Source organism: Leucopleurus acutus (assembly GCF_964270905.1).
Source record: "Leucopleurus acutus genome assembly, chromosome: 9".
NCBI lineage: Eukaryota > Metazoa > Chordata > Mammalia > Artiodactyla > Delphinidae > Leucopleurus > Leucopleurus acutus.
This window is the reverse complement of record NC_139144.1, coordinates 68023402-68047322: the sequence shown is the minus strand read 5'-3', so window position 1 is coordinate 68047322 and position 23921 is coordinate 68023402. Positions and strand designations below refer to the sequence as shown.

At 43.5% G+C, this 23921-nt stretch overlaps 1 protein-coding gene across 1 annotated transcript in view; it reads left to right on the top strand.

Moving 5' to 3' along the window:
• Nucleotides 1–23921, top strand: part of AOAH (acyloxyacyl hydrolase) — a 171419-nt gene that overhangs the window by 51649 nt on the left and 95849 nt on the right. The window contains exons 6-12 of the mRNA XM_082847010.1: nucleotides 1788–1847; nucleotides 7712–7782; nucleotides 16366–16426; nucleotides 17515–17585; nucleotides 18455–18503; nucleotides 21059–21107; nucleotides 22976–23070. Coding sequence (XP_082703136.1) covers nucleotides 1788–1847; nucleotides 7712–7782; nucleotides 16366–16426; nucleotides 17515–17585; nucleotides 18455–18503; nucleotides 21059–21107; nucleotides 22976–23070 — 456 coding nt within the window. The remainder of the gene's footprint in view (nucleotides 1–1787; nucleotides 1848–7711; nucleotides 7783–16365; nucleotides 16427–17514; nucleotides 17586–18454; nucleotides 18504–21058; nucleotides 21108–22975; nucleotides 23071–23921) is intronic.

The following is a 23921-nucleotide window of genomic DNA, read 5'->3' as shown; positions in this document are numbered from 1 at the left end:
TGACTGATCACAGGGAGGTCTGGGGAGTCCTAAGGAGAGGCTGGATGGCCAAGGCAGTGATGGGGGGGGGCACTCAGGGACACAACTGCTCACCAACTGGAACAGTAGTGCTTCAGTGGTTTAAGAAGCATACACTGTACAAGCGCATCCTGGCCACAAGACCTACCTGGAGAGCAACTTCTTTTCTCAAGTTGCTAACGTGTGCTCTTAGCTGTCAGCGGGCCTGCTGCCTGTGACACAAGAGCCGTGGTTTGCCGTCCTTTGAACTTGAGCAGGTGGAATATGATTTGGGGCAGACACTAGGGAGAGGGGTTCAGAGCCAGTCCATGCAGCTGGCTCTGCCCCCCTCCTTCCTAAAGAACCTCCTGGAAAATTCACTCTAACCCAGGCTCCCACTGAGCAGTCACACCTCCACTCACGTACACACAACGTGGCTGAGGTCTTCAGAACACACGGGGCTCCATGGTGGAGGAAGGCATCTCCCAGGGTGAAGAACACGCAAAATGGTCCTGTAGGGACTCAACTCCTGAACAAAGGCCAGCATCTCCCAAGAGGCCTCTCCTGCTGACCAGCCAGCTCCAAGTCCTATCCCAGTACCTGTATTTTCTGCTTAGGTGAAGGGACAACGTTCCCAGTTACCTGGACTGAGAACTATGGCACTCTCCCTGAACCTCAGCTTCCCTACTGATTTGGGTGAGGGGATAGCTGGGGCTGAAAGACAGTTTTCCAATCAAACTATCAATGACTGAGCAGGGGCTATCAGGGTAGGCCTTGGACTAGAGGCCTGACATGATGTCTTGTAATCCTCACAGCACCCTATGAGGTCAGTAGCTATAATTCCCACGTTGCAGATAATGAAAATAGGGCTTTCGTATATGTCAAGGAATTCTGGGGATACTGAGGGGCTCAGAATATAACTTGCTTAAGGATTCACAGCTAGTCAGCAGCAGAGCTGGAGTTTGAACACAGGCATGTAAACCATCACCCAAGTTCTATTAGGGCCACACAGGAGACAGCCTGAGGAGGAGTATGGCGGGGTCAGGACATTTGAGGAGGGGGGACCAAAGCTCTGGGAAGCAGTGCTGGGAGCGAATACTTCCCCTCCCCCACCCCCTGCCCCAGGTTACTTTTCTCCCAACCCTCCCAAAAATACACAGATATGGAGCTCCACAACAAAAGTTATTGGTAATAATTAGCTAACCCTTTATACTTGCAACATAAACTCAGAAGATGCCCTTGGATGCCCTAGAAATGGGGATGTCAAAGCAGAAGAAGAGGTGAACAAGAGGTGGAGTCAGCTCGAGCGGCAGCTGTCATCCGTGCTTCTGTCCTGCAGCACAAGGCACTCAGATTGTCTGTCGACCGCCTCCTGCCCTGAGGCTTTCAGATCCAAAAGCAAGTTACTGAGTTTAGCATAGTGGGCAGGAAGATGGAGGTTCAGATGGCATCTCTGTCGGACACTGGCTCTGAGATCTTCAGACAGTTTCTTAGCTTTTCTGCATCTTAATTTCCTCATCTGTAAAAAGGTCATATATCTCAGAGTTGCTGTGAAGATTAAATAAGATAATATTTGTGAAGTGCTTAGCGTGGCATCTGGCACAGTGCAAATCCCTTAATAAAGAGAGTTATTAACATGAAATTGCTTTCTTGTGAATTATTTTATCAGAAATTTATGGAATAATTCCTTTATTACTAGGTTACGAACTTAAAAAAACCTAACTTTGGAAAACACGGAGAAAGGAAAGATGAGTCACAAGTTGTAATATTGTCTAACTTAATTTTTATAGGAGACGTGGAAATTGACACTAGAGAAGGCAAGACAGATTGTCAAGAAATCCCCAACTCTGGTAAGCAACCAACGGGGAGAATGCCAGCATTTTCCTTGGCACGTTCACCTCCAAAGGCCAGGGGCTACCCCGGACGCAAACCCACAACACAACACGCCACAGATGAATTGGGTTGGAATAGGAATTTGAGCTCCTCTCTTCTCTCTAGAGCAGCGTTTCTCAACTCTGGTTGTGGGCACTGTCCTGGGCATTGTAGGATGTTAGCAGCATCCCTGTCCTCTACCCACTAGGTGCCAGCACCCACCCCCACAATAGTCGTGACAGCCAAAAATGTCTCCTGGCATTGCCAAATATCCTCTGGTACTCACTGTTGAGAACTGCTGCCCTCCGGTAGACCGTATTGGAGGAGGCTGTATGCTCCTGCTTCTCCACTTTCTATATATGTGATCTAGGCTGAACCTCAGTTTCCCTATCAGTGAGGTAGGGACAATAACAGTGTTCCTTTCTCAAAGCATGGATGTCAGGACTAAGAGAGTTGATGTGTGGGGGGTGTCTGGTATCGTCTGGGACTTATCAAGCACTCTATATATGCCAACTAAAATCATCACCATTATTATTCTTTTCCTCTAATTTTTCCTCTTTGCAATCATAGTTTTATTCAACAGAATGCCTAGTTCAAATCAGTTATCATTAAGTCAAGTATTTGACTTGGGCCCTGGTGGCCAATCAGCCCCAGTTGAAGAGGAAGCAGAAAGGTAAACCTTTAAAGAACAGTGTCTCCCTAAGGCTAACAGTCCTGGCAGGAAGGAAGCATTCATCAGAGATGAGAGGGCATGACCTTCATCCTTGGCTTCTCCCTACTGGTCCTGATTCAATACATTCAAAGTAGTATTGATTTAGGAACATGGAAATAAAGGGGAGGAAAATTCCTCATGGCTTGGTTTGTCAGACTTAGCAAATAAAAACAGAGGATGCCCAATTAAATTTGAATTTCAAATAAATAATGAATAATTATTTAGTGTAAGTATGTCCAGTACAATATTTTATTTGGCAACCCTACTTGTGGCAGGCACATGGGTTTTGATGTACAAGGCTGATACATGTTGCATGACAGTATGCGGGCATTTCTGCACAATTGATTAATCAATCACAATGCATGCATCTCCAATTATTATTTAATTCAGTGAGTAATTAAAGGCCAACCATAGCTGGTTCAGCTAATCTGCTTAACTTATTGAATAAGAAACTGAAACATCACATGAAACCCTTGACCACCACCTTCAGAACTCTAAACAGACTGGAGAATAATACCGTTTTTCTCTTATTCTTCTCAACATGCATCTAAAAACTTATTCTCAGGACATCGTTTACTTCACTAGTACAAACTGCCTTGGCATTAACTCAAAGACTAATTAGGATTTTATAATTTTTCATTTCTGTCACCAGAATTGCGAGCATAATTCATGGGGCAGGATTCCAATCATGACTTGCAAGAAGCCAAAAAAAAAAAAAAAAAATCAACTGAACAATTCACCAATTAAAAAAAAAAAAACTCCTCAAAAACCTCCTCCAACTTATTTACTCTCTAGATAAAAGCTATCAGGGAAAAAATAATCAGGAAATGCAAATAAGCATCTTGAAAAACTGCTCAGAAGATATTGGCTGCAATTAACTCCATTGTGATGGTTGATGTAACTGCCGACCTAGCCAGAATGTGGAGAGAAACAGAATAGGTTGCGTGTCATTTCAGCACAGCCTGTCAGATGGAGAATCCAGACTGGGGAAGAGTTTAGTGTTACTGAAGGGAATGGAATGTTCCAGAGAAGATCTGCCTCTCAAGGAGGTCCCGAGAGGCTCCTCGGGGGGGTCTTCGTGGATTTGGCAGAACACTAAGCATCTGAGGGTTTAGAACACCTGAGTCATGGCATCAATTTATTTAATTATCACAAAAACTCCTACAAAGTAGATAGCATATTTCTGTTATCAACCCCATTTTACAGATGAGAGGACTAAGGATGAGAGGTTAAGTAATTCCCTCACTCCACATAGCTAATAAGTGAGAAACCCATCATTTACATCCGGATTTAGCTTCTTCCAAGTTTCTACCCCTTCCACTATTCCAATAGCTCTCAACCAGACCTCCTCAGTACTGAATTTCAGGAAGCACCATTCACATCACAGGCTATGTGAATATTAGAATCTTGTAGTGCACAACCTGTACTGCTGTACGTGATGGCCCTGATCTCCAACCTACCTACTCAACAGAACCATCTGGAAAGCCTTTAAAAATTGCTGCTGTTCAAACTTGCCCCAAGTAAAATAATCCAAGTTAAATTCAAGTAAAATAATACACAGCAATGGTTTAAAAGCACTTCATCACACAGAAATTCAATCTTAAGTTGCTGTGTACAGAAGAGATGTTATGCTCCTGCTTTGACCCTCTACTTACCCCATTCACCTCATTCCATTTATTCAACCCCTGTTTGTTGTTCTGTATTCATTTAACATCCTGGGGTGGGAAAGCTCCAGATGCAAGCAGAAGCTGGTTAAATAGATGGCAAAATAAAGATGCTGCCTGACTCCTGTGCCCTGGGACAGCCCGGATTTGAGACTTTCATTTTAGATGGGATTACATGCAGTCAGATGTGATGTTTTAAATCCATTGCTGAGTTAATAACAGCCCACATTCTGCCTCTATCTAGTAAGGTTTGAATTGAAAGGAAGGGGCTGTCAAACGTGCAAGTGAGGACCTCTGCGCTGTTGCTCTGTGTCCATCTAAGTTCCCTTTGCAAGTTTATAAGAAGAGGTTAGTCCTTCCCGTACTGTGTGATGAAAAGGCTGCATGATCAAACAGAGGGAATTCTGGGGGTCCCTGGACAAGTTGCATCATCTATTGCCCACATCCTAGATCTAATTTCTGCACAGTGAATGTCAAAGACAGCTGCAGCCTTCAGGCTGAATTTTGACAGTGAACAGCTGTGCAATTATAACATTTTATTCCATTGTATCCCTTGTATAGTAATTATCAGACTGTTGTATAAATTTTTTAATGTATTGGTTATCATCAGTGTTAAAATCTACATTGCCATTACGTTCATTAGACCAAGGCCTTCAGACTAAAGTAAATATTAAAAGAAGTAGCTCACACATTCAAATGCAGTCTGACTCTGGGTCTTAGAATGTGTCTCTTTCCAAATTGCCACCAATGTTGGGTATAATTGCACGCTGGTGTTTATTTTACAGTGTATCTACACTGCTCATCTCAATCAGTTACCAGGTCTCTAAACACCCCTCCTTTGCACCACCATCCTCCCCCTCCCACCTCACATCTGTGGTTCCCAACCAGGGGCAATGTTGTCCTCTCTCCTCCTCTCCTGGAAACGTTGGCAACATCTGGAGACATTTGGGGGCTTCTGGCATATAGTGGCTAGATGCCAGATATTCTGCTAAACATCCTACAATGCACAGGACAGCCCACAACAAAGAATTATTCAGGACCCAATGGCAGTAGTGCTGAGGTTAGAAACCCTGGGATCCCGTCTCGGATCCTTATTTGCCAACAGGTCTCTCTGTCCCGTATTGCTTCCTCGACGTCTTCATGTCACCTGCAGAGATACCTTTCCAAAATACAAATGTGATCCCTCTGCTTAAGACCTTCCAGGGTTCCCCACTGTCCTCAAGATAGCACGTAGTGCAGTGTCCTAGGCTTGTCCTAATGTCTCCTTCCTTCCATGGTTCACCGTGTTCTCCCAGTTCCTTATACTCCAGCCAGGTTGAAATGTTTGGCAGTCCCCCAGGACTCCAGCCCAGCTCATGTGCCCACAGCACTGCAAGGGAGCTCCCTCTACCAGCGGCCGTGCTTTTCCAGCTTTGGTGTGTACTCCAGCCACCTGGGACCTTGTTAAAATGCAGATTCTGATTCAGCAGGTCAACTGAATCTGGGGCCAGAGACTTTAGTCCTGAAAGTTCCCAGATGGCCTCAATGCTCCTGGTTTGTGATCACACTTTCATCAGCTAGAACCTAGAGCAGTGGTTCTCAAACCTTAGTGAGCATCAGAATGACGGGGAGGCTGTGAAAACACAGATTCCTGGGACCTACCCCAGACTTTCTGATTTACTAGATTGAGGCGAGCCCATGAATTACATTTGTAACAAGTCTGCAAGCTGTACTCGGAGTTGGAAAGCATAGAGCATCTGTCTCTTCCTTCCCACCTGCCTCCTATCTGATTTCTGGGTCCTTGCCTGCCTCCTCCTCCAGTTCCCAGAAAGCCATATTAATGCCTGGACCACCACGGACATCACAGAGCATGCTAAGAGCTGGGCTATTCACCCCGACGCTCCACTAGACAGTAAGCTGCATGACAACAAGGACAGTCTTTTCTGTCTCCAAATCTTGCATGCTAATCAGCGTTCTTCCTCATCCTAGAAAGTTGGGCAGGCATCCTGAAGATCCTTAAAAACCTCATTTATAACCAGAAAAGGTTACCTGTTCACCTTTGCTAGTGTCAAAATATTACCAATGCTGTTAATACCACTCACAGCCACCTGAAGAACTTTTTGGGCTAGAGGGAATCACTACAGGTTTCCCCGCTATCCAAAAGTAAAGCATTCCTATGAAGTCTTTCCTAAGGCAAAGAAGCAATTACCTTAGGACACATCTTGCTAACAGATGCACAAAATAAACTGAGATCAAGCACAGAGGCTCACAGACACAGTTCAAAGCTATGGTGGCCTGATGCTGAGATGCTCAGTGTGGTTTCTGGGGAAGGAGCTGGGCAGTGCCCCTCTCACTGTTCAGGGTGCTCGCTGCCTCTCCACTGGCTCCTGAAAAACAAACGATGAACGTTATTTTTGCTTTGTTTTTTTTTTGCAGTACACGGGCCTCTCACTGCTGTGGCCTCTCCCGTTGCGGAGCACAGGCTCCGGACGCGCAGGCTCAGCGGCCATGGCTCACGGGCCCAGCCGCTCCGCAGCATGTGGGATCCTCCTGGACCGGGGCACGAACCCGTGTCCCCTGCATCGGCAGGCAGACCCTCAACCACAGCGCCACCCAGGGAGCCCTATTTTTGCTTTTGGCATTTTTTTTTTTTTTGTGAGAGCAAAAGAACTTCTTTGGATTTCTTTCAGTTCGTGAGGAGGTAGTAACCTAGGTCTTTCACAGAAACAAAGTGGTGTGAAGCGAACTTTTGAAAAGCGCACTCTCTCTCCCTTTGTTGATAAATGCTGGTTCCTTACATTTTCTACCCTGTTGATTTTTTCTTTTGTCTGAAAAAGCATCAAGGGAACTGCAATCTTTCTAAAATCATTACTTGGTAAAAAGCCAGGGCTTTTAATTTATCCCACAAGCTAGAGTCTTATGGAAACTGCTGTTTGAAATCCCTTTGTTCAGGAAGCTTTGAGGGACTTCATCTACACACCCCTCCTTCCTCTACCCCGCCTCCCCCAGGGAAGGGACCTTCCTTCTTCCTTCTTCCTAAGCCAGTGTCTCTCCCGTTAGTCTTTATTTTATCTCATAACAGGAAGGAATTATTTTATTTGAAAACAGTCTTTATTTTCAAATCCTTTTTTAAAGCCACTGAGGGCAGTGAGGAGAGGAACGTTGTCTGAATAGAATGGACCAAGGTGGGCCAGACCCTTTTGGGAAGAGGTGGAAAAGAGATGAAGGTGGGACTAGCTGGCTGGGGGAGAAGGGGAAGCCTCCAGGCTGAGGAGCCGGCATGAACAAAGGCACACAGGTGGAATGAATATGGAGCGTGGAAACAGGAACAAGAGGTAAATTTAGTTAACTAAAATGACCCAGATTCTGGAGAAAGAAGAGTCCAGAAATCCAAACTGTGGAGCCAAGAGGAGAGGAAGGGCCTTGAGAAGTTGGAAAATCATCCCTTGAACTAAACAACTCTTTTTGTTTTTGTTTTTCTCTCCAGACATATTCCAGAAGTGGTTCTGATATTTGTTCACTCCCATTTTTGGCCAAGATCTGTCAGAAGATTAAATTGTACGTATACAAGTTCCCCTTCCTAAGCACTGGCAGGGGATAGCATCTTTGGTCGTCCCTGTTTTCTAATGACGAAAATGATCTTCAAGTTAAAAGGCATCTTTCTGAAAGTGAAAGTGTTTCTTGCTCACGACTTGTACAGCAACTAGAAGACAAATTAGCTCAGAACAAATCATTTTGGAAATATACTGAATACCAGCATCTTTGAACCTCCAGCCTGACTTACTGCCCCGGACTGGAATGCAGCCTGCCTGCCAGTGAGACTTGTGAGTGGCTCAGTGCATGCTCGCACCGCACCTGGGGACAGGACAGCTCCTCCTTGCTGTGTAAGATGCAGACAAGGTTGGCCAGGGACGCTTTGAGCATCTTTAGAACCAGGCACTCACAAGGCTGGAAAAGGACCATTTTTTCACAGAGCCCAACCTATTACCTAGAAAATCTAGCTCTGCTATGTATGAACAGGATTCCTAATACAGAGACACGGTCCAAAGTTCCCAAGCCCTCCTGTCTCCGTTTAAAATCCCGTGCTCCCTCCAGCTGCACTCTGAGTCTGAGGTTATGCTGGGTGTTATAGTAATCACCATCCAAAACATTAAAAGGTGGAACAGTCCTGCGAGGCATGTTGGACTAAGCGGCAAAATAGCGTAGGTCCACCTTCCACTCGGCTGCTTCCCATGCCACTGTGGCAGAGGCTGCCGCCAGGCAGTGTATGGCACTGTTCTGGGGTCCAGATGCTGAACTTTCAATGCACTTCTGCACTGAGTTCTCACAATTCCATGAAGTAGGGATTATCATTATTTCCATTTCGCAGAGAAGGAAACTGAGTCTTACAGAAGTAACTCCTCCCAGCCATGAGGACCCAAGATACACCCCCAGGTATATTGGACCCCACTTGTTCTTTGGAAACATCCACTTTCTTGACTCTTGTGCAATGCTGCCTCTTGAGCCAACTTTGAAGACTTGAGCCACTTAATGTCTCTGAGCTTCAGTTTCCCCATGTTGAAACTCAAGCTCTAGACCCATTTGGAAAGTTTTAAAAATGCAGACTCCTTGGCCTGAGACCTGGTGGGGCAGCGTGGCATGTTCCTAGGTTCCTGGTTGACTGTGTCCTCCCTAGCGCTCTCACATTCTATTTCAGGAGGCAGACCGCAGATGCTACCTGTACAGATGACGCTTTAATGACTCAAAATAATGTTCCTTCACTGTGAGACATTCACAGAGACCGCTCGGTCTGCCCTGGCCCCTGCTGCTTTTATTCTCACTCTCCCATAGGCAATTCCTATCACTTGAGTGCATTCCGGTCCAGCCTGGCTCTCATGGTGGGGAGTTAGAGGGAAGAACTCCCCAGAGGTGACAGTCAGGCTGAACATCTGGACTGAGAGGCTGTATTGGTTTCCGAAGGCTGCTGTAATAAAATACCACAAGCTAGGGGGCTTGAAACAACATAAATGTATTCTCTCCCCGTTCTGGAGGCTGGAAGTCTGAAAACAAGGTGTTGGCCAGATCCCTCTGAGACTCTGCTCCCTCTGAGATTCCCTCAGGGACTCTGGGTCGAATCCTTCCTTGCCTCTTAGCTTCTGGTGGTGCCCGTCCATCCTTGGCAACCCTGGGCTTGCAGCTGTGTCATTCCAATCTCTGCTTCCCTCTTCTTATATAGCCGTCTTCCCTGTGTGTCTGGTTTTCCTTTTGCAACCAGTCATATTGGATTAGGGTCCACACTTATGGCCTCATCTTAATTCAGTAACATCTGAAAAGACCCTTTTTCCAAGTAAGTTCGCATTCACAGGGAGCAGGGGTTAGAACTTCAACATTTCTTTCTGGTGAACACAGTTCAACCCACAATAGAGGCACTTTTCCTATGTTCCTCCATCCTTCATCTCATGAGCTTCACGGATGCTAAACTCATTGAACATCCCCCGTCTGCTTTGAAAGTATCTCAGGAGAGGAGGCGGCTGTGCATCTGACCCACATTCAGAGCCTCTTAGGGATCCAAGAGTTTAAAAACTTTTCCTGGTTCATCTGCCCACATAAGCTCCTGCAAGCCAACTGTGCAAAGTGCGGACTTGGATCCTGGAACATTTATCAATCTCGCTTTTCATGAATAGAAGTGGAGGCAGAGACCATCAGGACATGAGGAGTAGAGGGGAAATATCGGACATGAAAGAAAGTGAGGGAGGCTAAGATGCAGCCAGGTCCCAAGCCCCCGACCATTTCATCATGCTTAGCTCTTGTTGAATCGAGACCCCTGTCCCCTCCTTGCTGAAAGCCTCATTGCATTTTCTGTGTCAAACCAAACGTGGGCCCTCAGGACCTAAAACGACAACTCTTCAATTGAACCACCTTTGAAAACCTGAATTCAAGAGCATCTGTGGCCAGGGATTTTCCTGGCCCAATTTCAAAGGGAAATTTTTTCATGAAAAAGCAAAAGCAGTATGTTTTTCTTCTTTCTAAAAATCATTGTGCTTCTAGTATAATTCGTACCGGGTCATGAATTATTCAGTGCTGCATGGGTTATAAAGCACATTTAAATGCAGCCTCGTTTATTCTTTAAAACAACCTGTGGCTCAGTAATAATAATGACAAGTAAAAGTTATCTGATACTGTCTCTGCACCAGGAACTCTTATAAATGCAACCCTGTTAGACAACATTTTTTTGGTCCCCTTTTTAAAGATGTAAAGCCGTTTGTCCAAGGTCACAGAACTAGTCATGGATAAATATGATGTTTGAACCCAGCAGCCTGGTTATAAAGGTCAGGCTCAGAGCCACAACATTGCCTGTCCCTTGACTCGGAGCCTCACTTTCAGATGAGCAAGTCGGTTCTAGTTTATTTAATGCTTGACCCACTAGCACAGTCAGCAGGAGGTAGAGACAAAGACCTATGTGTCTTCTGTTACATAATCCTTCCCTAAAATCCCCTCCAGTAAGAATGCCTTTCTGGCTCTGTGCCTCTCTTGTCCCCATCCTGTTTGGTCTAATGCCTTCATAAACAAGACGAAAAGACAGCTCTCAGAATGGGAGAAAATATTTGCAAATGAATCAATGGACAAAGGATTAATCTCCTAAATATATAAATAGCTCATGCAGCTCAATATTAAAGAAACAACCCAATCCAAAAATGGGCAGAAGACCTAAATAGGCATTTCTCCAAAGAAGACATACAGATGGCCAAGAAGCACATGAAAGGATGCCCAACATCACTAATCATTAGAGAAATGCAAATCAAAACTACAATGAGGTATCACCTCACACCAGTTAGAATGGGCATCATCAGAAAATCTACAAACAACAAATGCTAGAGAGGGTGTGGAGAAAAGGGAACCCTCTTGCACTGTTGGTGGGAATGTAAATTGATACAGTCACTATGGAGAACAGTATGGAGGCTCCTTAAAAAACTAAAAATAGAATTACCATATGACCCAGCAATCCCACTACTGGGCACATACCCAGAGAAAACCATAATTCAAAAAAACACATGCACCCCAATGTTCCTTGCAGCACTATTTACACTAGCCAGGACATGGAAGCAACCTACATGCCCATCGACAGACGAATGGATAAAGAAGATGTGGTACATATACACAATGGAATATTACTCAGCCATAAAAAGGAACGAAATTGAGTCATTTGTTGAGACATGGATGGATCTAGAGACTGTCATACAGAGTGAAGTAAGTCAGAAAGAGAAAACAAATATCGTATATTAACGCATGTGTGTGGAACCTAGAAGAATGGTACAGATGAACTGGTTTGCAGGGTAGGAGTTGAGACACAGATGTAGAGAACAAACATATGGACTCCAAGGGGGGAAAACCGCGGTGGGTGGGGATGATGGTGTGCTGAATTGGACGATTGGGATTGACATGTATACACTGATGTGTATAAAATTGATGACTAATAAGAACCTGCAGTATAAACAAACAAACAAACAAAAAGACAACTAATACTAAACTTTCTTTGGGTTATTTATATGGAAATATGTTAATATAAATGTTTCAGACATTACATGAAATTTCTAAAAGTCTTATATGTTCTGGTATAATGTTATAAGTTATAATTCTAGTTATTACTTTAAAATGTATATCTCAGAAATAACTAAATTTCCTTGTCAATTGCAAAAAAAAATAGCCAATGGAGGTGTCTCCACCCATGGGCAGCTTTCCAGCTCCCAGCCTAGCTCCGATCGTTTGGCTAGCCTCCTCCATACTCCATGCTCGCTGGTACCTGCTCCTGCACCCTGTTCTTCTCTGGCTGCTTCCCCATCAGTCTCCCACCCCCACCGACAGCTCTTGGAGAGCAGGGATACCATTTCTTGGTAAACTTTTATCCCTGGTTCCTACCACAGTCCTTAGTTTTAGTAGGGACTCTGTAGAAACAAGGGAATAAATAAAGAAAAAGCACTACTTTATTAGAAAAACAAATGTTTAGGATACCAGGCTACTACCATGGGGCAACCAAGTTTTTGGTTGTTTTCTTTTGATCAGAATTCACTGTGCCTATATACTGCCTATTTTCTATTGTAGCAGTGGTAGGACAGGAGGGTCCCCTCTTAATAATTTAGTCTTTTTATTGAATTTCCAAATGCATGAACCCACATATGTATTATTTCACATAAATTCACACGGACTATCTTATCTTACCTTAACTGTGGTTTGTTTTCGTTTTTTTTGCGGTACGCGGGCCTCTCACTGTTGTGGCCTCTCCCGTTGCGGAGCACAGGCTCCAGACGCGCAGGCTCAGCGGCCATGGCTCACGGGCCCAGCCGCTCCGCGACATGTGGGATCCTCCCGGACCGGGGCACGAACCCGTGTCCCCTGCATCGGCAGGCGGACTCTCAACCACTGCGCCACCAGGGAAGCCCTAACCATGCTTTTAATTTGTCATTCTTTGCCTTTTTTCATTTGTTCCTTCTTGCCCCTGCCCTGCTCTTTCCTCCCACATCGTCCTTGTCCCCACCACAAGGTGAGCCGTGTAAATAGGTCAGGATGTGTCCTTCCATGGTTTTCTCTGCTCTCATTTTATCTTACAGGGATGCACGTAAGGCATCCACACGCATATGAAACAGAGTCATGCTGGCCCTGGAGTACTGCCTGGGACTCAAATATGAGGCAGATACACATGGAAATTTTATTCTCCCTAGTTTTCTTTTGTTGTAATGCCCCAGTTTCATGACATAATTTTAGGCACTTTGAACTTGAATAGCTCACCATTATGTAACAAATGCCATTCAGCTGCAATCACAATTGCTCCCTGGGTCAAGGCTGCTAGCCCAACCCCAGATAGTCATAGGGCAGGAGCAGCAAGCAGGTGATTAGCTGTACCAGCCAACGTGGTAACTGGGGTTGTAGGTATTTTCACTGTAAGTTTCTCTGCCTTAGACAGCCTTGCTGCCAAAAACATTTTTGCCACGTAACTAATTACCCATGATTTTGCTGTAAAGGATAAAACAATGAAAAATAAAAGAGACATTAAGAAGGACATCATGAAACATGAAAACTGAATTACAAAATTAAAGAGACTTTGTTGCTAAATACAGAACATCTGAATATATTTAAAGTGTGTGTATATTTCATGGCGATACTGCGCAAATGACTGATCTTATTTCGTGACTTGTACATAAGCACTTGTCTTCCAGGTTTTTCATTCTTAGTATTTTACACACTGTTTTTTCCTGTTGATTCTTCTCCTCATTTGGCATCACACTTTTTCTTTTTTGCTAAGATTTCTTCCTTCGTTAGGAGAGGTGTCAGTTTCCAGATACTAGGATGCATGTTTATACCTAAGCTTTGTATTGTGTTGTGAAAGCCTCTATGTTCTTGGCATCTTGTAACATGTCTGTTGATACACATTCCAAAGTTCTATGGGAAATGCGAGTTCAAATCTGCAACTTTCAGGCCCTCAACCTCTTTCTCCTCCATTGTAGTGTGCTTCAAAATCAGAAACCAGCTCCTGGGGCAAATCATCGTCATCTGTCATGACTTTTGTATGATATATATCAAAACGAACTATCAACCAGTCATTTTACCTTTTATGGCAAAATTGTCTTATGACCAATTAGTTATGCAGTGAAAATGTTTACAGCAAAAATGCTTGCTGCAAAGGTGCTTACGGTAAAAATACCTAAAAATAGTGGACACGCATAACTGGACGGAACATTGTGTGGCTGGGAACCTGAAAATCTGAAGAGAGTCCATGGATTGGATTCGAGATGTCTCCAGAAACTAAAATGTCATAAGAGCAGACACCTGATTCCTGTTTGCCCAACCCTAGAAACCATCCTTGGAATAACTGTTAGCATTGCACATAATAATGAAAAGAGCTAATATTTTGTGAGTACTTATCACATGCTTGGGACAGGTCTTTCTTGCTTCACACGTAACAATGCTATTAGTCTTTGCAACAGCCCTAGGAAGCAGGTACTGACACTGGCCCTATTTACAAATGAGGTAACAGATGTACAAACAGATTAAATAAGTTGCCCAAAGTTACATACCAAGTAGACGGCAGACCTGGGATTCAAATCCAAGGAGTCTAATTTCAGAACCTAGGGGTTTAGGGGGCTTCCCATACTTTTCCTTCCTACTAGAGCACCCATCACCCAATTACTTGCTTTGAAAATGCTTTCTCATCCTTTAGCTTCCACCTTAAGATCACCTCCTTCCCTGTGTAGAGTTAGGAATGTTTTCCCTCTGGGTGCACAACCCTCTTATAGAATTTTCTCCATAGCACTGTGGTTATCTGTTGATGCCTTGTTTCCCGCCACCCATCATTAAGCTCTTCTAGCATAGGAAATGCATCTTATATTCAGCCCTAATATCTAATATGATGCCTGGCACATGCAAGGACTTCAAAAATGGCTGTGGAATGAATGAATGAATGAATGAATGAATATTTCAGCATACAACCAGATACCTGTAAGGATACACAAGGTATCAAGTTTAGATCCAATTTTGCAGAAGTAATAGTAGTGAAAGTCAACAATGCTTTATCCAAAACAGAGCCAGATGTGATTTCGAATTCAGATTTTAAGAAAGTAACATACTATATACCATAACTCACCTAACACTCCCAGCACCTCCTAATCAAACAAATTTATATATCAGCAATGAAATATATGGATAGTCACACTAAATAAGGTACAGCTTATGAATTGCCTTAGACCAGTTTGGGTCAAGTTTCGCCACCAAATGTGTTAGCTGCAAAGTTGAAAATAAGAAACAACTCTTGGTGTTCAGACCTGTTTGGATCTGGGGGCTATGAATAAGGGATTGTGGAGTTTATGTAAATTGCAATTTATGTGACTTATGATGACCAATCTACCCTCTCGTGTCTAGAATGTATGGTTTTGGTTCGTCACTCTGAGCCTTTAAAATAAGCAGGTAAAGGTTAATTTAATGAACTAACCTTCTAATTCTAGAGACAACTCATTGTTCCTTCCTTCAAGGACAAACTCTCATCCCCGAGATGGCAAAGGTGGAAAGGGGTAGCTTTGTCATCCTCAGTGAGACCTTTCACCCAGAACCTTTTCTCAGACTGAAAATATAGCTCTTTGGGTCTGTTCGTCCTCTCTTTCTCTCTCTCCATCTCCCTCTCCCTCTGTGTCTTCCCTCCTTTTCTCATCTAGAAACATAAAATAGCTATCCAAGAGGTCAAATATGTACATGGGAGAAAACTACCTAGTCTTACAGGAGATGTCATCTCTCAAGAGGTCTATTAATGTGGACTTGCGGTGGGTCCACCATCTCAGAGCTCATAAGACAGGCTCCATACCACCAGTTAGGCTCCATGCTGGCTTTGGCTGAATTCACTTGACTTGAGACTCTCAGAACTGCTGAGAAGCTCTTGATTCAAAAGACCATTTACTAAATCCTATAAAGGGTCACGTGACTCCGTCTATATTCTAGGCTCCAGGAATAACCTCACCCTGCCATACGATGGCACTTCCCTGCTACTCCGTAAGTGATTTTCCTAGAGGGAAAGAGCATTTGCCTTTGGAAGCTGGGAAAAGTCTGGTAGTGAGATCTCAGGGGAAATCCTCACTCGGGGGTGTGTCCATGGTTTTGGCATGAATTGCTTGGTCATCAATCACAACAGAGCCCTTGGTTCCCCAGGCTCTTGAATGGGAGTGACAACTAAATTTTCAGATTCTCAGAATAAGTGGTTTAAAAGAGGAGAATCTTAAGAAAAGATTTCCATCACAGAATGTGTAAACTGTGTAAAATCTGTAGTACTGAGCTCGTTGACTGGACCAAAAATGTAGGTTCTTTCCTGAGGACCTCAACAGCCATATCCCGTGCCCTCTAAAACTTGAGTTCATTATATTTTAACTCCCTGTATAGGTCAAGAAAAAAGTCAGAGAGAAAATAGTTCTGTTGAGTGGAGAGCAGGGATGAGCAAAGTTTGACTGGTACTCTTCATTTTATTTTTATTTTATTTTTTAAATTTTTATTTAGGTCCTTAATTTTATTTTTAGAATGGGGTTCTGTCACATAAACTCAACACAGCCATATCTAAAAATGTCTCTATTTGTTTTCACAAACACCATTTGTTTTTTCTTAGCTCACCAGGTGTTTCTTTTCTTTTAGGGCTATACAAAATTCTTTACCATTCAAAGATGCAGATTCAGACAAATACAGTGTTTTCCCAGTAAGTATCATTAAGACTAACCAGATGTTTGCTAAATATTGCGTCGCTTCCTATAAATTTCTTTCCTTTAATAAGACAAGATTGAATGCCATTTGAATGTATTATTAATGTGATAATACACCATTTTATGATGTTTACAGACTTTTTGGTATCTTACTAATACATGGACCATCAAAGTGGATCTTAGTCCTAGACTGTTTTCGTTTCCTAAAGCCATTCCCAGCTGGAATTCTCCACGGGGATAAGTTATCTTGAAATGTGTTGGGAATTATTTTCAAAATTCTTAAACGTATTTTAACTTAAAGTGTGTGTGTGTGTGTGTGTGTGTGTGTGTGTTTATGTCTGTGTACACATGTTAGATTTAGAACAGTTAGGATGTCAGAAATTCAAGCAAGCAACAGATGTCACAAACTCTCCAAAGTAGGTGGGATCTCAAATACTCTACCTGGGAATGTGAGAAATAAAAACATTGTTTGACATTATCATGACTCTTGATTCTTTCAAATCGGACATGTCGAAAATAAAATAAATCCACACAACTAACCAGTTTGGCTAGAGGCCTTTTAAATTATCCAGCAAAATGATTAATCACTGGACCAAATAAACCAATTGTTTTGGAGCCTTTGATAGAGAAAGTTCAGGGAGTTGGACGGTCCTGCTCTTTGTGGAAGTGCACATAGACGCATACACATGAACACACATGTACACAGACACGTGTATAAAACATGCATTCACATAACAACCCATGTGAATGCACACGTGCCCACATGCATGCACATTCATGCACATGCACCCCCATACACTCACATATCAGCACGCACCCAACAATACATATACACACGCGTACACACACTCTCACATACACACACACTTTATCTGTGATTGGCCCTGGTACCATATTACATTTCACCTCACACAGGAGGTCTCAGCATATCATCTTAATTTTCTTAGTGATCTCTAGTGTTCCTAGACTATATTTGGATTTAAAATGGCAGATGTCAGCACCCCTCAGACAGCTCTGATTGGCCTTCACCGTGGATAACGTCAAAGCAGAACTGACCCTTCCTGTGTGTGCTCTTCAATTTCAGACGCTGCGGGGCTCTCACTGGCGAGGGAGAGACTGTAACGACAGCAACAAGATGGCATACCCAGGCAGAAGGTAACGGTCTCTGCTGGTCACTGATGTTGAAAATTACCTTCTGAAAGGGAGGCAGAAGGCATAATTATCTCCCTCAGCCTAGGGGATTCGTGCTTACAGAGAGAAGGGACCTCCATGTCCTAATTGAAGTAAAGCGCAATGAAAAAACAGTGTTTGTTCATTCATTTGCCCAAAAAATGCTCATCGAGCGTTGCCAAGCACTCTGCATCATGCTGGGTGGTAAACCAATAGAAACAGGCCTCCTCTCGAGGAGTTCACAGTCCAGTGGGAGAAACACGTGAGCAGACAGGTTATTGTGGACGTTTATCCAGCCTCCTGCACGAGTTCTACAGGCAGCCCTGGGCCCACAAAGAGTAGCCTCTTCCACCAGGAGGAGGGCGACAGGGGCAGAAAGCAGAGCACAGGTGACATTTTAGTCCCAGGCTGATCACATCTCAGACTTCAGACTGGGTATGCCAGCCTTCATCTTAGCTGTGACTACAGTGCGGAAACGTTAACCAGATGTTTGGGACTTTCGAGGCATAACTTTAATGGTGTCACCTGTCTAAATGAAATGGACTGCAGATGTGTTCATTATTCCTATCGACATCATTCCACAACAATACCTCCCATGAATATAGTCAATTGTGAAAAGACTGCATTTGGTCCACAGTTCCCAGCAAACATCCAAAGCCAAGAGAATGGCAAAGAGGCCACGTGAGGCTTCTGTTGCCACAACACACAATGGTGTGCGGCACTTTTCCCTGAAGAAACTGTCATCTATCGAAGACACTTGGTGTAGCACTCATTCATTCATTCCTTCATTTGTGAAGCTGACGTTCAGAGTGATAAATACATGCCAAAGACCAATGTTGATGTTTTCTTCGTAGGCCAGACAACTGGGATACACATCAGGATTCAAACTGTAATGGCATTTGGGTAAGAGACTAAATTCAAATTTAACCCTGTTCTCTTGCTTTCCGCCCTCCTCAAAAGCCCATTGCCTGTTTGCTTCAGTCAGACCTAAGGAAGAAGATGGTAGATTACAGCAACTCTTTTTCTGCTGTTTGGAAGAGGGGCATAGAATCCAATCACATGTGAAGAGTGTCCATGACGTAATGAGAGTTGAGGCTGTCTCTGTCACAGCCACTATAAGTCTTGCTTAACGTAATTCACATCTAATCCCTTTATTCTGTTTGGAACAGTGTGAAATTAAATGGAGAGTGGTGTTAGCAAAGTTTTACAGCAACCCAAAGAGCTATTGGAGCAAACCGCATGCTGTCACCATTTCATTGCAGCTATTTTTTTCTATTTCATAAGGCTAGTCAGGCAGAGCAGAAGTTATCTGTAGTTACCCCACTACCCACATCCTGAGGCACCTAATGCTGGTGCCCCAGTTCTCTATGAATAATAAAATAGCAGCTTCCAGGTAGAGAAAAGGAAAGGAAAGAGAAAAGCCAAACACTTAATCTTAGCACGGCAATGGCAGCAGACCCAATTTTGTGAGGTCTTGAGCTTATAGGATTTGAGGAGTCCTCATGAAGAAAGAGAATACCAAATACAAAATCAAGAATAAAAGTATAATTAATTAGAACAATAAAAGAAATCTTAACAAATTCCTGGAGTCTTGGAAATTTAGGTCCCTTTCTTCTGAGATCTCTTTTCCAATTTACCAGGAGTGCTTATGTAGAAATATTGTTCTGCGTGTAGCCTGGCTCCTCGCCACCTAAAACACTCTATAGCTCCCAGCTGCTCCCAGCACTCACACAGGCAGGGATCGTACAAACAAGGAGCCTTGAAGTTTAAGATTCTCCAGCTTCAAGATAAATTGCCTCTGAATGGTTACCTAATTTGTCTGCTTGGATGAAGAGGAGAAAGTTCCTGTAAATAGTTTCCTCTCTCCAGGACACTGACAGTCCATTTCTTCTGAGATATGGAGAGCAAGACAGATTGTATCCTGGTATAGCCCTACCCACCCACCCTATCATCAGTCACACTGCCTTTTCATGAGGAGGGGAAGACATGTCCCATAGATCTTAAGGTGTTAAGGTGTCAAGACCCCCAAGGCAGCTCTTGTTCGATAAAGTCAAGCTTAGTTGTCATGTTGGAGGACATGGGGGGTTATTAGTGTGTGAAGCTGCTGTCTTGGTTCCATGACCCCATCCCTGCCTCTGACATGGGAGCCCACCTACATAAGGAAAGCCAATAAGAGACAGTGCTAGATCGGTGGAAATCCACCAGGAGCCCAGGGAGCCAAGACTCAGCGTTTATCATCAGTAATAGGAGAAAGACACATGACCTTCATACCTATCCCTTTCCATGGAGAAAAAACGACTCACAGAATCACAAAATCATAAACTCAGAGAGGACTTTACAATCACTAAGTCCAACATTTCCCAAACTGTGTCCAAGAACTCCAGTGTTGAGTGGGAGGTTAAGAGGTAAGGGAGGAGGGGCGCTATAGCAAAGTTTGGAAAGTACTGGGTCAAATAAGCCTGAACAGTTTTCTTTACTTCCGAATTTCTCAGCACCTTTAATGTTTTAATGCATGTTGGGAGTCCCCAAGACCAAGACAGTGAACACACTTGTTTCCAGTACATCTCTGACCATCAGCTTCTTTCTTCCTAAAATACTGGTAATACCATTAATATCTAGTGGAATGCCAGTGCTCTCCAGACCAGAGTTTGGCAAACAAAAGAAAAAAATTATATATATATATTTTAACTTTTTTAAAGTTATCCAGACTCTGCTCAAACCTTCCAAGGACCAGCTGCTCCACTAATGCACAGACTTAGCTTTAAGTGTTAGGAAGTGCCCTCAGCTGTGGTAACTCTGTCCCACTCACAGGCTCAACCTCACTTCTGGGTTTCTCAGTCTCATCACATCAACATTTGGAATCATTCTTTACGGTTTGGGCCACCTTGTAAATTGTATGATGGTCAGTTGCATCCCTGCCTCTCCCCACTAAATGCCGGTAGCTCCCCCTCCCCCCATTGTAACAACCAAAGATGTCTCCAGGCATTGCCAAATGTCCCTTTGGATGGCTGTGGGGCAGAGGTGGGGGAGGGGTGCCTCAAAAGCAGCCCTGTTGAGAATCTCTGCTCTAGAAGCATCAACCCTTAGGCACCAGAGGTGTCAGGACACTTAGAGCTCCAGCTCAGAGACTGCTGAACCCAGTCTGCCCCTGTGTCCCAGTCACTGAATGGACCCTCAATGCTCCCTCCGGGTGATACTACCAGCACCCAGAGCCCTGCCCGGCATCCTTCTGAACAAGATGGTCCAGTTTCTGGATCTCTCCTTATTCCTGCCCCCAGTTCCTTAAAGCCCAATTCACTTACCTAGGATGTTGCTATGTTGGATTAAGGGCTCAAGAGACTTTAAAGGATTTTATCTACTGATTTATTTTTGTGCTTTTAAAGCCATTTGGGAAGGATTTCGTGTTTGTGTCTCATAAATTTAAAAGCAAGCTGCTAATTTCATCATTTCTCTTAAAGGGTGTTGATCCAAAAGATGGAATTCCATACGAGAAGAAATTCTGTGAAGGTATGAATTGTAAACGTCAGTGTACTTATTCCAATAGAATATTCTTTTCTAGTCTGAGTCAGATTGAAGCAAACAGACCATCCAAGTGAGGAAGTGCCTGATGCTACAACATAATGTTGACCAATTTACATTTATTTTCGTGACAAATTAGAAAATGACATGAAAAATATTATAGACAAATGAGGCAGAATCAAGACAAAGCAAAACTGAATTTGTTTAATAGATTCCTTTTTTAGGGAATTGGAAACGTTAATGATAATATTAGAAAAGGCTGTAAGATAGATAACAGGGTAACTGAAATCCAGCACTTCTCCAAATAAGAAAATAAGTGGAGGTGATAATTTTCAGTCTTCTCTGTGTCCTCCTCAATACACTGCAAGGTCAGACGTCTAGACTTGTACTGACAGAGTCCTTGTGTCGACTGGGCTAAAGACTCATAAGACTCTGGGTGACTTGACGGAGACCTCCAAGCAATAGCCATTGAGAGTTCCCAAAAATACCTGAGCAAAAGCTCTGTATTCTAAATGCCCAATGCCACATACACCTGGGCTACCAGTGTTCTTAGGAGGAACCTATTACCACCCACATAGTACTGAAAACATGGTCCTGGTGATGCCCAAAGAGTCTCAAACAAGACCCTATGGTAGCATCACTGTTTTATGTTTAGACAATGCTTTCCCCTAACATTTAGAAGCATTTCATTCATTCATTCGTTCAACAGATATTTCCTGGACACCTATTCCTATTATGCACCAAGAGCTATACTTGGCTCTGAGTTTTTATGAGCAGACGTGATACAGTCCTTGCCCTCAATCAGCTTAAAGTCTCGTTGTCTGTAAGCTATTAGAAGGACAGGATGGAGGTAGAAAATGTAAGGACCCGACACATAGTAATGCAGTTTAGAAATGCTTGTTGGATGAATAAAGGAATGCATTAACAAATAGACAGATGAATAAGTAAACTCAGATCTAAGTGAAATCCTGGTGTGAGGCTCTGGGTTCACTGTGGGAAGCCTCTTGGATTCCCCAAATCCCAACCCCTCCTCGATGTCCTGGGCCTTCTCAGTCCCCATTTGTGTGGCCAAGTGCTAGCTGTCACCAGGTCCCGAGATAGGGAGCCGCTGGAGTGAGGCTGGGCCATCCTCGGCTTGATTTGGGGCCTTTGGAGGTGGAGGAAGCAGGCTCTCCTCTCTGACTCTGAGAGGCACTGATTGATTCTTTCAGGATCTTAAGGGATTTGGAAGAGTTCATGCATCACCCGTGGATGAATGGTTCGTGTAGATGGGCCTTAGAATCAGATTAAGTGATTCTTAACCTCCGAACATATAGGGCTGCATAGAGATTTTATCTCTCCATCTCCCCACTAATCAGCCATAATTGTCCATCCAGTGCTTTTGTATATATAGATTAAGGACATTAAAAGACCATAACATCTTTGAAAAAAATCAAAATTGCTCCATGAGATTACTAATTCCTAAAGGGGATATTAACAGAAATGAGTGTGTTTTCCAAGGAAGCAATTTTCAGAACCAAAACTTAGGGCATATTTCTGAGTTCAGATAAAGTTTTGATGCTTTTATTCATCTATCATTCACTCAAGATGTTGCACAGGAGTTTGTTTTATGCTGAGCTAGGAAGCACACCTGCATCTGCACAGCTTAGCTGGCAAGTTTCAATGGCCTGGAAATCTCATTCAGCTCCTAAATGCTATGCCGCTCACTCTCCAACACTCGAAAAGTGGCAACGCATCACTGTTACGATGCTCTATGCACAGAATACACACCAGGGTATGTGCTCACCTAACTACCCAAGCTGGAGGCTCCAAACTACTTGAGTGCATAAATAATGCAAATAAATTGTGCCACCTAGGTTCACAGCCCAGGGGAATCATTTTGCTGGGAGACTCAGCTGGGGCTCATTTTCACATCCCTCCCGATTGGATCACAGCTTCACAGATGTCTTTGGTAAGTAATTTGGGCAGTAATCATGTGGGATGTGCTGGCCTCTGTGTTTGTTTCCCCCTTGCTCTCTATAAATGTGATGCCAGATCCAAACAGGTGCAAATTTCCCGTCTCAGCACAATCTGCCATCAAAGGCGCATGCATAGCCATTTCAGTTCAGTTCAGTTCAAGCACTGTGATAAGAACAACAGGCTCATAACAAGAGCTGTCTCGTTCATTAGAGAAGGAGGATGGTGCCCCTGCCGGGTGGAAAGGAAACCTGGGCATAGTGGGGAAGCCCTTGTTGTACAGCCACCTCGGGATGTAGTTCTCTCTTCAACCTCCTGTAACATGAAAACGCTGATCCAGGGAAGTTAAACTACAAGAATTATACATTCTTCTTCGATCCCTTTACTCACACTGAAGAAATCAGACATGAACCTGAATACTCTCTGATGGAACCTCTCCCAAGTTCTAAAACTGGGCAAACACAGACCTCCCTTGTAAAATGAGCAAACAGAGAAACATTTGAACATAGAAAAAATGTTCATGGTCTCCAAAGAAAAGAACTCTTGAAAAAAGCTTGCTACAGGAAAGTGAATTTTATAAGATATTAAATCCAGATTCTCAACAATAAAGTGAGGAGATTATACTCATGAAAAAGGAACAATCTGAGGTTAAGGAAGACTACTTTTAGGCGAAACAATAATGGCCTGATGTAAAACTGCGATGGCCATACCGACTAGCAAGTTGGACAATGTAAAAAACAGAGTGAGAAAACCGGTCAGCCAAATTCTGGAACTCACATAAGATGCATATAGGATAGGTTCAGGAGATTGAATAGGAAACCCAGGGGAGGAGAACACATCAGACAG